This window comes from Canis aureus, chromosome 8, assembly GCF_053574225.1.
Source record: "Canis aureus isolate CA01 chromosome 8, VMU_Caureus_v.1.0, whole genome shotgun sequence".
NCBI lineage: Eukaryota > Metazoa > Chordata > Mammalia > Carnivora > Canidae > Canis > Canis aureus.
The window spans coordinates 20830042-20844061 of NC_135618.1; the positions used below are offsets into that span (position 1 = coordinate 20830042).

A 14020-nucleotide genomic window follows, 5' to 3' on the forward strand; every position below is an offset into this window, starting at 1 on the left:
GCATACTATTTTCCTTCTAGTTTTATGGCAATGATAGTGTTTTCTATAAAAATAAATTGTTTCTTTCTACAGCTGCATTTGACAAAGGTGATGATCGAAGACTTGGCAAAAAGCCTGTATTCAGTAGTTCTCAGGTAAACTTAAAATTTTACAGGTCTGAAAAAAGATGCTAAATAATTTAAAGTTTATTATTTTATATTTCAGTGATTTCCTTAAATATATTCTTTAAGTAAAGCTGATTTTTTTTAAAGATTTTATTTATTTATTCATGAGAGACACAAGAGAGGCAGAGACACAGAGAGAGAGGGAGGCAGAGACACAGGCAGAGGGAGAAGCAGGCTGCCTGCAGGGAGCCTGTTGTAGGTCTCAATCCCGGATCTTGGGATCACGACCTGAGCCAAAGGCAGATGCTCAACCGCTGAGCCACCCAGGCATCCCAAATAAAGCTGATTCTTAATGAAAATAATTTTGAGTCTTTCTCTAATCAAGTAAATATTCTATACATTTTTAAATGATGTGAATTTTTAGTATCCAGCTGGCATAGGAAGTGAAATATTCAGCCTTTTTTATTTCTTTGAAAACCTTTTTGGCAACTAATGTATTGGAGCTATTCCGACAGATCAGAAATTGTCTAAAATCCTAGACCTAATTCAGTGTCTAATTTTCTAATTAACCTACTTCTTATAAAAGATTTTAGTTGTCCCAGTTTTCTCTATACTAAGTTTTTAGTTCATATAACACATTTTTGGTGTGAAAAAGGCAATTAATACCAAGAGTATAGTTGGTTGTGTTTTACTTTAAAAGTTACTTGCTGTATTTATGTGATCAAAAGTAGTCAAACTCTTAGAAACATGAAGTAGAATAGCAGTTCCCAGGGCTGGAGATATAAGGAAAAAGGCAATTTTTCAGTAGGTATAGAATTTCAGTTTTACAAGATGAGAAGGTTCTAGATATTTGTTGCACAAGATCTATATAGGGAGCATTTTTGTTCTTCCCACTTAAAAATGGTTAAGATGGTTAATTTTGTCTTTTTTTTAACCCCTTCCCACACACAAATGACTTGCTTTATTTGTTATAATGTTGAACATTTTTCTTCCCTAAGCATGGAACACTGCTAGACTCCCCCTTGACCGTTCTTAGGTATATTATAAGTTCCACAGAACATACTCTGAAGTGGTACATTAGAACATTTTTCTCTATGTACTAGTTCCCTGTTATCCCCAGTGGGTTTTTTTTTTCAGGCTCCCCTAGAATTATCCTACCTGCCTTTCTTTCTGCTGTTCTACTAGCTGTTATCAACCAGTCTTTTCCTCTTTCCTTGCCTTACAGTGAAATAGAACAAAGTCTTGTTGCTCTTCCTTACCTTCCTGACTTTCAGGTTGTCCATGGATTTATACTGTTAACCACAGTGGGAAGAAAACAGGGTAATACATTTCCCTCTGAAGGACAGTATACTGAATTGGGTGCTGGACATGGAATAATAAGAGTTAAAATCTTGACTTCACTTTTTTTTTTTTTTTTATCCTTACCTAGATTTTTATTGGTTTTGTGAGGAAGTGAAGAGGAAAATGTGTGGCCTCCATGAGGCCAAAAGGCTGAATGCAGGGTACAGGTTTCCTGGGGTCTTTCAGCATCATTCTTTACCTGCCTAAGGTGTTTTTGCTTACCCCTACACAGAGGTGGGAAGTGTGTGTGCGAGTGTGGGAGGGAAGGATGGGTAGAGGAGAAAAGTTTTCTAGCCAAGTGCAAGGGAAGCAACTCTGCTGCCTGGCAGTTGCCAGGACAATGCAGCCTTGATTTCACATTTGTTATCTCTGCCATATGTGAGTCTTAGCTTTCTTGTCTGTAAAGCGGACTAATAAAACCTAGCAGAATTATTGTGAAAATTAAGTGAAATAATTTATGTGCAATTGTTTGATATGCAGTAAATGCTCAATAGGTATGGAATGAGTAAATGTGTTTTACAAAAAGAGATGAGATCTTCTGGAAGTGGAAGAAAGTTAATGAGATAAGACAGAAAGATTTAAGAAGAGTTCTGGTACCATAATACTTAAGGTAATGATGTCTGGGACTTGTTTCAAAATAAAATGGTAGTTATATATGAAACAAATTTGGCCAAGAACTGATCATTGTTAAAGCTGGTAATAGGTCCATGATTCATTATACTATTCTATCTTTTGATTATGTGTGAATTTTACTACAATAAAAAGTTAAACAAAAGGAATAGTAACTGGAACTAAAGGGTATCTAAGGGGAATTCTTTAAAAGGTTGACTCTTTTTCTCATTTTTGTCAATAGCATGTGGTGATCTTCCCACTTGGCCATTCGTATATAAGAAATATATGTAAACTTTGCAGATGGAAGTTAGAGAATACGTAGAGTTGATGTGTGTATGTATTGTATCCTCATCATGCTATACCATGTTAATATAAAGTTTCTTATGGTTACCCCATGTACTACATAGATCTCACCCATAGCATGATGCTTTAAAATAGATTCAAGGATACAGAAAATTAAGTAGGATCAATTTTAAGGGTGAGAAGAAGTCTAGAATCAGAAGTCTACCTGGTATTTATTTATTTATTTATTTATTTATTTATTTATTTAATTTTTATTTATTTATGATAGTCACACAGAGAGAGAGAGAGAGGCAGAGACACAGGCAGAGGGAGAAGCAGTCTCCATGCACCGGAAGCCCGACGTGGAATTCGAACCCGGGTCTCCAGGATTGCGCCCTGGGCCAAAGGCAGGCGCCAAACCGCTGCGCCACCCAGGGATCCCTCTACCTGGTTTTAGATATTAAAAATAGGGAATGGTTATTTTTTGAGCTAAGATTTGATCAAGAAAACAAAAAATGAGGGCCAAACCTATTTGAACTTTATAAATATTACATAGAATCCTAGAACTTTACACTGAGTAGGACCAAGTCTCCACCCCCTAGAAATATATAATATGAGGCCCAGACATGTCAATGACCTCTTAGATATCCTAAGTCAAGTAGGTAAAGCCATGACAGGAACCCAGTAATTCCTTTATTAGTACCACACCTAGCTTTTCCTTAAACTTAGCCAGGTTATTACTTTGTGCGTGCGTGTGCATGTGTGTGTGTGTGTGTGTGTGCGTGTATGTGTGTATTCCCACTCCCATATATATGTTATCTTTAACTTAGGCAAATTTCTAATGTAAAAAAAGTTTTTTATATTCAGGAATATTAGTCCTTGAACTATATGTCAGTATATGTTCAGATTTGACAACATGCATCACATTTTTTTTGAGTACCCAGTATGTTATGGGCACAGTGGTAAAGGACACAAAGACGAAGACAGCACAGGTTTTTCCTCAGACCTCTGCAGTTTCATACAGCTTTTCAAAGCAGGGGGACGTATTTCCTAAAGAGTAGCAATGTAATTTTAAAATTTTATTCTGCACTTCCTACCACTTTTTAAAATGTTGTTAGGACCTGTTAGAAGGACCTTGAGACATTGGTCCTTCCCTTTTCACCTTTTTGCCTACTTCATCTGTTTTTAGAACCTCTTTTCCTCCACTTTCTCCATATAGCCAGTGCCGTATTACTATTTTGTTTCTTGCAAAAGCCAAACTTGTCACATGTACTGTCTTGTTTCCCAGAGGCTTGTGGCCCCCAGCCCCCACCCCCAAAGATTAAATCTTCAGTCATAAAATTTCTGGCATTTGGGGTAGGATTGAAGAAATGGTTTTTGGTGAAAATCTTTATAATATCCCTCAAATTATACCATGTAGATGATTGCCTGCTTAAAGCAGTAAATCATGAGGCCAAGTCCTACTTCCATCCTACCAAGCATGTAACCTTGGTAAATCACATACCAGCTTTAATTCTCAGTTTCTTGTCTATGAAATATAGATAGCAACAGGAGCTTATTGTTGCTTCATACAATACGAAGAGTTTTAGCAAGGAACCTGGGAGTGGGCCCTCAAAAAACGTTGTACATAGTTATCATTGGCTCAAGGCATCCTGACACCTTTAGGTGTTAATCTCTAGCATAACTTCACAAAGCTAAATAGTATGCCTTTTTAAAATAGCATTGCCTTTTGATTTTTTATGCTGTATTTTAGATTCAATTAAGGTAATGTCATGAAAGACACATTCAGATGATCAAGAATAATCCAATTTTGAGTGACCCTATATCCTTTTTTTACATTTTTTAATATATTTTTAAATTGGAGTTCAATTTGCCAATAGCATAACACCCAGTGCTCATCCTGTCAAGTGCTCTCCTCAGTGCCCATCAAGTGACCCTATATCCTAATGTGATCTTTACTTTTTCCTCTTTGAAAAGTTGGCTTATTGAGACAAAGTATTATAAGTCAAAGACTTTAGTCAAGTTATAAAGATTTTTTTTTTCTTCTTTGTAGCAAAGGAGACAAGTTTCTGACTCTGGTGTTATAAAAAACAAATCTTGGAGAGGAAATACCAAGGATTGTTGGAGTTATCCCTCTACTAAGCAAAAGATGAAATCTGATGGATTGGGAGCATCTGGACATTCATCAAATACTAATAGAAATACTGTAAATAAAACTTTGAAAAATGATGATTTAAAGGAAAAGGGTGGTACAAAAGTAGCATCTAAAGTTTCAAAAGAACTTAAAACTGGGGGGAAAAATGTCTCTGGAAAGCCCAAAGCTGTAATAAAGTCCCAAACAGAAAACAGTGATAATGCTAAGTCAGCAAATGCGTCACCTAGACAAGCTGTGGAAAGATCAGCAGCAGTGTCAGCAAATGGACAGAAAAATTCATTAAATGAGAAAGGAGTGAGAAATCAGGAAGGGCACATTACAGGTGCCAGACCCAAGGTACTCACTGGAACCTTAAACGTGCAAGCCAAAGCAAAGCCTTTGAAGAAAGTGACAGGAAAAGATTCTCCATGCCTCAGCATTGCAGAGCCTGCCAGCAGATCGACCAATTCAAGTATGGAATTACTGATTTCCACTGAATGTCTGGATGAACCAAAAGAAAATGGAGCAGTAGGAGAAGAGAAGCCTTCTGGTGATAAATTGTCCTTTTGTGAACCTCCAGGACAGACAGTGAAAAACAATGTGGAAAGTATCAAAACTTCTTCTGTAGGTGGGTTTTAGTACCCCTATTTTTAATAGCTCCTGACAGTTAAAGTTCCTAGAAAAAATGATTCTATGTTTGGATGTTTATTTAGTTTCAAATGCCAAGAAGCATTTATTTACATGTGTTCATGCAAACTGAGAGAAAACATACTTCTTCCCACATTAACATTTATTTTTGGATATAGTGTCTGACCAGTGAATTTATGCATGACATTCACATATGCAGTGTTCAGTTTCATGACTGACTTTTCTTAATTTACAGTAGTAAAATCTCGACCTGTTTCAAAAGTTGCCAATGGAACTTCAAATAAAAAAAGCATTCAAGAAGAAACTAATATAAATAACAGGTAAATTTTCATTCTTTTTTTTTACCTATACATTAGCTTTCTCTGAAAGTTAATTATATGCTAACTTCTAGCCAAATATTTTTAAAATATCTTTTCTTTTTTGTTAGAAAATTTAATGTATTTATTTATACAATATTTTAAAACTTTATTAGAACATAGTATATTTATGAAAAATGATTATTGATACAAAATGATAGATTACACTTGTGGCACTTGATTCTCTATTGCTTTATCATACTTAATTAACCTACAGGTTTATAAACTTAAAGACCTATGAATATAAGGTTTTCCTATTTTTAGAAAAAAAAAGATATTTTTAATTTCTTTGAAAAAAATATTTCATATATGGGTCTTTTAAAAAGTGCATGTGATGCCATCTGAGTATAATACTGAATGCAAATCATTTTTCTTAGTGGGCTAAAGAAGGTCACTAGCAAAGGATATAGTGATCCAGTACCACAGGCTATTATAAAGAAAAAAGGAAATGGCAATGGATGTGCTACAGCTCAACAGAGGACAAAAAATGCCTCATCTAATCTTGCTAAAACTCAAGGTAAAGCTGATATGGTCCTAGGTATTACATCTGTGTTTAAATTGAATAAACAGAACTCTGATTTGGAACTTTAGCAACAAATAAGAATATGACACGGTTTCACTCATTTTATATTTGTATCATACTATAGAGATAAGATTTTACACTTTAACTTTTAGATAAATATTTTTTTTAAAAGATTTCTTTATTTGAAAAAAAAAAAAAAAAAGATTTCTTTATTTGAGGGATCCCTGGGTGGCGCAGCGGTTTGGCGCCTGCCTTTGGCCCAGGGCGTGATCCTGGAGACCCGGGATCGAATCCCATGTCGGGCTCCCTGCGTGGAGCCTGCTTCTCCCTCTGCCTGTGTCTCTGCCTCTCTCTCTCTCTCTATGATGTGTGACTATCATAAATAAATAAAAATTTATAAAAAAAAAAAAAAGATTTCTTTATTTGAGAGAGTGCCTGAGTGCATGCATGGGGAGGGGCAAAGGAAGAGGCCCAAGCAGCCTTTGGAGTGCAGAGCTGGGAGGAGGCAGGCAGATGGATTTATAGACCTGAGTCTAAGCTGAAACCAAGAGTGAGACCCAGCTGCCCCTAGATAAGTATTTTGGTATTTCAGGGTGTGGGTTTAGTTTTAATTGTCTTTTATGAGAAATAATTAAAAGAGTCACTAATTTATCTGCATTTTTGGTCCTTTAATATGTTATGCCTAGGTTTTTTCAGTTTCATTGACAACTACAGAAATTCCATACAGAAAACCAGCACTAACATTAGAGCCCTTTACAAAAGCAATGGTATAGTCTTGAGAGCTGTATTATATAGGGAAGAAGAATTTTCCTTCTGTGCCTGTTTTGCCGTGTTCTAAGAAAGAAAAGCATAATGATCAGATTGCATAATCTGCTGACCTAATAACTGATTTTAAAATTAACTTGCTTTATGCATTAAGCATTCACATAGGTAAGAGCAGTTTGTTAAAACCTAAAATCGGGATCCCTGGGTGGCGCAGCGGTTTGGCACCTGCCTTTGGCCCAGGGCGCGATCCTGGAGACCCGGGATTGAATCCCACGTCGGGCTCCCGGTGCATGGAGCCTGCTTCTCCCTCTGCCTATGTCTCTGCCTCTCTCTCTCTCTCTCTCTCTCTCTCTCTCTCTGTGTGACTATCATAAATAAATAAAAATTTTTTAAAAAACCTAAAATCAATTTTGAGTTAGATAATGAATTAATACTGAAAGTATATTTTAAAATAAACCAGAGAAAAATTATTCATGTTCTAGTAATAGCTAAAAATTAAACATTTAAAAAGATTTGGCAATTCTTTTTGATAGATTTAAATATCATCTCTAGGACTTAACCAGTGTAAACAAATAGAGTCTCATAATTAATCCTTTCCCTCCAATTATCAGTTTTAGTTTCTATTACACATCTAAGTCGTTAACCTAAATGATCTACAATAATAATGATTTAGTTATGAAAAGTAAATTAGTTTTGTTCATGTTTGACAGAAAAAACTGTAGTAATTTCAACATTTCTATTTTATATATTTTTTTAAGATTTTATTTATTTATTCATGAAAGACACAGGCAGAGAGAGAGAGAGGCAGAGAGACATAGGCAGAGGGAGAAGCAGGCTCCATGCAGGAAGCCCAATGTGGGACTTGATCCCAGGGCTCCAGGATCATGCCCTAGGCCAAAGGCAGACGCTAAACTGCTGAGCCACCCATGCATCCCTCTATTTTATATTTAGTTTGATTCTCCTTTTTCAGCTGTGTGGAATAGTATTTTTTTCCCAGAAAAACTTCAAAGGGAAGACCCTTCCTGCTCTTTTGTGATATAAGAAAATCAGATTTTTCCACCCTCATAGATTTATGCAAATCCAATTCTGGCATAAAGATCAAAACTCTTTACTTGAGGAAGAAAGATCCTATTTAAATAATTTTACTGAGATGCTGGAATAATCCCCCTATATTTGTAATAAAAATATTTTTTATTTTATCATGTACTAACACCTAATCTTTTGTTGTCCATTGTTATGGATATATCATTTCATTGTTTATTTTATTTCTTATAAAGTAATTTGAAAATAAATATTGCATTTCATTCACAAATTGTAAGATACATTGTATTTTTAAATTTTCTTTTCTTTGGATCTCAAGGAGAGTCACCAAATTCAGTAAAATCTTCAGTCTCTTCAAAGCAGTCTGAAGAAAATGTGACAAAATTGGACCTCAATACAACTACAGATAAACAAACACCTAAGAAAAAGATTGTCAAGCAAGGACACACACCTTTGCCCAAGGTTAATGCAAAAATAGGGGCAATGCCTAAAAACTTAAATCAGTCTAAGAAAAGTGAAACTTTGAGTAATAAAGATTCAAAACAGAAAATGCTTCCTGGACAGGTTATATTGAAAACTCAGCCTTCTCAAAGACCTTTAAAAAGTGAAACATGTGTTGTCCAAAAAAGTATGCTTCATGATGTACATGAAAATAATAACAAGGATGATATTTCTGAACAGAAGCCTCATGAACCTCTAATTAATCTCACATCAGAAATCAGCAGTACAGAAGCTTTCCAGTCATCATGCAAACCTGAGCCACAAAAGCCATTAAGCAACCAAGGGAAAGAGAAATTAGTATTAGAATGCCAAAGTATTTCAAATCTGGATAAATCAATAAAACATGAACTGGAATCAAAACAGACTGGTTCAGATAAAAATGAAGCAAAATTTTCTGGCAAAGAATCAGATCATCCCAACACAGCTAAAATATATTGTCATTTTGATGGGAGTGCTAATGTAGATTCAAAATTTTATACCACCACTGCCCTAAAATCCATGATTTCAAATCCCAGTGAAAACTCTTTGAATTCTAATCCTGTTTGTGATTTAGACTCAGCAAATCCAAAGCAAATCCATTCAGTATCAGACAGGGAAAAGCAAGGAGAGGAACAAGATACAAATAAAAAATTAAGCATTAAATGTGTCAAAGATGTTTTACCATGTGTTCCTGGAAGGACAAATGGCACCTTAAACTCTGTCCAAGATGACAGAAAATCTAAAATTCATGTAGAAGAACAGAAAATTCCTAGGCACTTATCTGATGATTCTGGTATGAGTGAAATCAAACATGCTACAGCAGACTCAGATATTTCCTCCAAGTGTGTTTTGGAACATACATCAGGAAAAAATTCTCCTAAAGATATGGAAACAACAGAAACTCCAGATAGCCATGAAACTCCAGAAGTTCCATTTATGAGCCACTGGAATTTGAGTACCAGTGGTCTGCATCAGAGAGAGAGTCCTGAATCTGATACTGGCAGTGCTACCACATCCTCTGATGACATAAAGCCCAGATCTGAAGACTATGATGCTGGAGGGTCTCAGGATGATGATGGGTCAAATGACAGAGGTATTTCTAAATGTGGCACTATGCTGTGCCATGATTTTCTTGGAAGAAGTAGTAGTGATACCAGTACTCCTGAGGAATTAAAAATATATGATAGTAACTTAAGAATTGAAGTGAAAATGAAAAAGCAAAGTAGTAATGATCTTTTCCAAGTCAATTCAACAAGTGATGATGAGATTCCTAGGAAAAGGCCAGAAATTTGGTCTCGATCTACAGTAGTCCACCCTAGAGAAAAAGAAAATATTCTACGAGGCAGCATCCAGTTTGCTCAAGAAGTAGATCAAGTTTCTTCCTCTGCAGATGAAACAGAAGATGAAAGATCTGAAGCTGAAAATGTTGGAGAAAATTTCTCTACATCTAACTCAGCTCCTCAGCAGTTTCAGGGAATAATTAATTTAGCTTTTGAAGATGCAACAGAAAATGAAAGTCATGAGTTTTCTGCAACTAAGAATTTTAAAAGATCAGTTTTACTTTCAGTAGATGAATGTGAAGAACTAGGATCTGATGAAGGGGAAGCCCATACTCCCTTTCAGCCTTCTGTAGATTCTCTTTCCCCTTCTGATGTTTTTGATGGCATTTCTCATGAACATAACGGAAGGACCTGCTATTCCAGGTATACACATGGAAGTGAAGGTAGTATTTTAGAATGTAAACAAGATAAAGGCAAGAGTGTATATAAAAATGAAAGCTCTCTCTTGGGTCCCAGTAGCATTGACTCATCAAGAAAAGATAAACAGAGTGCTTTAGCCACAGGAAAAAAGTACACAGTAGATGTCTTGTCCAAAGGAGGCAGACAGCTTCTTCCAGAAGATAAAAAAGTAAACAGTGGAAACGATGTGGATAATGACTTTCAGCAACGCAGCAAACTCTCAGATAGTGATATAAAATCTCAAGAAAGACCGTGTCATTTGGAGCTTCATCAAAGAGAACCCAATTCTGACATACCAAAGAACAGCTCTACAAAATTTCTAGACTCCTGTCGGAGTCAACTTCTGCCTCAGGAAGGTCAAGTGAAAGAGAACCATTCTACTGCTACCAAAAAAGCTAATATTGCTTTATCTGCAGGTAATGTACAGAAATAGAAATACTAAATCCATAAGAAAATGAGTTTATAGAATTTTAAAGTTGTATGTAGCCCTGAATGTTATATTTTAGTTAGAATAATTAAGCAACAGATTTGAAATTCAAATGAAAACTTAAATTTCATAATAATATGAAAACTAGCTAGTTAATCTTTATTGTTCACTGAAAATCCTAGTGCAGAGTTAAGATCTAGTAAAATTTTGGTTATTATTAGAGTTAATCTATTAAGAGATTTTACATAAAAGAATGAAGAGAAAAACTTAGTTTGCTATTATTTAGTTATTATGTCTAATTTAACATAAAATTCTTGACTATTAGAAATTTTATTATACATTGGATATGATTTATGGACTATGCTAAGTATATATCTAAGAGGGCTGTGCAATAACTATAGTAATATAACTAAAAGCACTGAACTATTTTAACTAGATTAATTATTATAATTTATATGCATTTTACAGAGATTAAGACTTTAAGCATCACTATAATTCTAAAATTTTCAAGTAAAAAGATAAATTTCCTAAAAGAGATTATATTTAGAAGCAATGATAATATATGAAAAAAGCCCAGGCTTATTTCATATGAATAGATGATTTCCTGTCTAATTGTTTTGTGTGTTTGTCTTCCTTATTACAGTAATTTGAACTAATGACCCACATTAGAATATGCAATAGTGGCTGACTGCATAGCTATTGTATATCAGAACTAAGAAAGATACTGATCAATAGCCCTTGTTCAGCAAAATCACAACAGGGAGCTCTTTAAAGTTGTACTTTTTTGTTTGTCCTTGCTTGCATCCTCCTTTGCATGTGCAATATACAAATAAGGCTTTAGACAAAATGTATGTATCCCCTTTTGGAACTGACTCACCTTAAAAGTCACCATCAAATAACCATGTCTTTTTTTCTTCTTTAAGTTCCTATTGTAGTGAATTAGATACATGTGCATATTCTATGTTTATGTTTAAATAATTTTTGTTTTCTGTATCACAAGTTTTCAAATTAAAGTATGGAGAATTATTATTAGTTGCCTATGTTAATTTGCTGCTAAACATTCTTCGGTTGGTTTTTTTTTTTTTTTAACGTAGAAAAAGAAATGCCTCAATAATCTTGTCAATTTTGTATAAGTGTTATTTTTTCCATTCTGTTTTTTGGGACTATATTATATTGTTTTAATATTATTCTACAAAACTCTGAGGGATACCAACATGTGCAATTTTTACATTGTGTAGTATTATGAATTATTTCAGGAGACATAGATGATTGTGACACACTGGCACAAACCTACATGTATGACCATCGGCCTTCAAAAACCCTCTCTCCAATATATGAGATGGATGTAATAGAAGCATTTGAGCAGAAAATGGAATCAGAAACACATGTTACAGACATGGATTTTGAAGATGATCAGCACTTTGCAGAACAAGATTGGACACTATTAAAGCAATTGCTCTCTGAACAGGATTCAAACTTAAATATTACGAATTCTGTTCCTGAAGACTTAAATTTAGCACAGTATCTAATCAACCAGACACTACTTTTAGCACGAGATAGCTCAAAACCTCAGGGTAAAGCACATGTTGACACTTTGAACAGATGGAGTGAACTGACCTCTCCCCTTGATGATTCCTCAGCAAGCATTACCATGGCTAGTTTTTCCTCTGAAGATTGTTCACCCCAAGGGGAATGGACAATTCTGGAACTGGAAACTCAACATTGAGAGTATTAACACTTTGGAAAATTTTGAACTATGCCACCACTTTATTTTTTGATGCTTATATTATATCCAAATAATTGCATTAGCCAGAGATAGACTGTCCTTAATATTGAGGGAGTCTTTCTAAATTTATGGGGTAAACATAATTTATTATTAATATGATATCACATATAGGGAAAAGGTGTTTTTCTAAAATTTGAGCATGTTTTATTAATTATTAGACAAATTAGTAGACTTATAAAGAAAACCTTCAGTTTTCCTTTCCTAACTGATCATTTGTTCACTTGTTTATAATTCAAGAATTTAAAATGTGAATGCACAAGTAGATCAGTCCCTTTACTTTTTGCTCTGCATATGGTAATAATAATTTAAAAATAAAAACTTATTGTGCTTGTGTCAATTTATGTAGAGTTAATCAGTGAGTAACATTGAAACTCAGGGTGGTGTGATTGAGCCTGAGAGCTAAATATTAGGAAAAAAACCCTTCACTTTCCCAACAGTGCAGGTCCAAGAAATTGTGAAGTAAATGCACCTCAAATTTCAATCATATTGATACTGAAACGGAAATAGAATCCCTTGTAACTCTATTTTTGGAGTATTTCCAGAGAGAGACATCTGCCCTTATTCAAAAGAAGCAGGAGAACTGTCCATTTGTTTCATCTATATAGACTTTATAGTTAGATAATTGCTCTTCATTTTCTATTCCATATTAGAGATATTTTGGAACTGTTCCAGCAATAAGCCTGCACTAAATACTAATTGTAAAATGGGTACATGAGGCAATTGAGTTACTGAGTTAAACTGTATGTATGTGTGTACATACACACGTGTGTTTGCTTTCTCCACACATCTATATGCTCTAGTTCCTTATTTCCTTGATCACATTGTCTTTCAGTCTATAATTTTGGTAGCAAGGCAGAAATAATCATCTTTTTTACAAAATGGTACTGGAGAGCAAACACTTGGATACCTACTTGATCTAAGAGGACACTGCCCTTAGGATGATGAGATTTAGTAGAATTAGCCTCTCTCCTCAAAGCTATATAACTTACATATAACTTCTCTAAAATATGTCAAAAGTAAGGAAAACTTTTGGTTTAGAATTCCTTTTTTAAAATAACAGTTCTCAACAAATTAACAATAGAATGAATCTGTATATTGAATATCCACATCATATTAATGCACGATCATTTGTTATTCTTGTATAATAACATTAACATTAGCCACTAACCTGTTATACCATAAATTTGCTATGCCTTTTTTAAATTAGAAGCTCTGTAGGGGCACTCATTCATTCAGTCGAGAAACAGGCATTGATTCTAGGCACTAAGGTACAAAAATAAATAAGGTTTGATTCCTGCTCCCCACTCAAAAAAAGAGTGTTTAGTTTCTAATGAGGGGAAAAACCATGTAAGAGAAAGGCTAAAATATAGATTGTAAGAACATTGTATTTTCAAGCTGGATGGGAATTTAGAGATTGGTCTAATCCTTACAAATTCTAAAGAAGAACTCTGAAGGCCAGAGGAGTTAAAAGATTGTCCCCCCCCCCCCCACCAAAATAAAAAAGATTGCCCAAGGTCCCACAGCTAATTTATGGACTAGAATCTGATATTCCTTAATTTTAATATGTTATTTCTACCATACAACACACTCATTTGATTTTTGTCATAAAACCTGAAAATAAAGTATATTTTATAATATAAAGAAGTAATGTATGATGGAGTCAGAAACAGTGCAAATTCCCAAGACATTGTGTTATTTCCTTTTCTCCAAATGTGAAATTGTTTTATCTTATTTTTAATAAATAGCTCAGAAGTTCTAAACTTTATAAATGAAACTTCTTTC

At 34.5% G+C, this 14020-nt stretch overlaps 1 protein-coding gene across 3 annotated transcripts in view; it reads left to right on the forward strand.

Moving 5' to 3' along the window:
- The window catches only part of BTBD8 (BTB domain containing 8), a 96071-nt gene extending 82346 nt beyond the window's left edge, over positions 1–13725 (forward strand). For all 3 annotated transcript variants that reach the window (XM_077905409.1, XM_077905410.1, XM_077905411.1), the window contains 6 exons: positions 73–134; positions 4393–5101; positions 5357–5441; positions 5855–5994; positions 8126–10441; positions 11709–13725. In XM_077905409.1, coding sequence (XP_077761535.1) covers positions 73–134; positions 4393–5101; positions 5357–5441; positions 5855–5994; positions 8126–10441; positions 11709–12178 — 3782 coding nt within the window. In that variant the 3' untranslated portion in view covers positions 12179–13725. The remainder of the gene's footprint in view (positions 1–72; positions 135–4392; positions 5102–5356; positions 5442–5854; positions 5995–8125; positions 10442–11708) is intronic.
- The last annotated feature ends 295 nt before the right edge of the window (positions 13726–14020 follow it).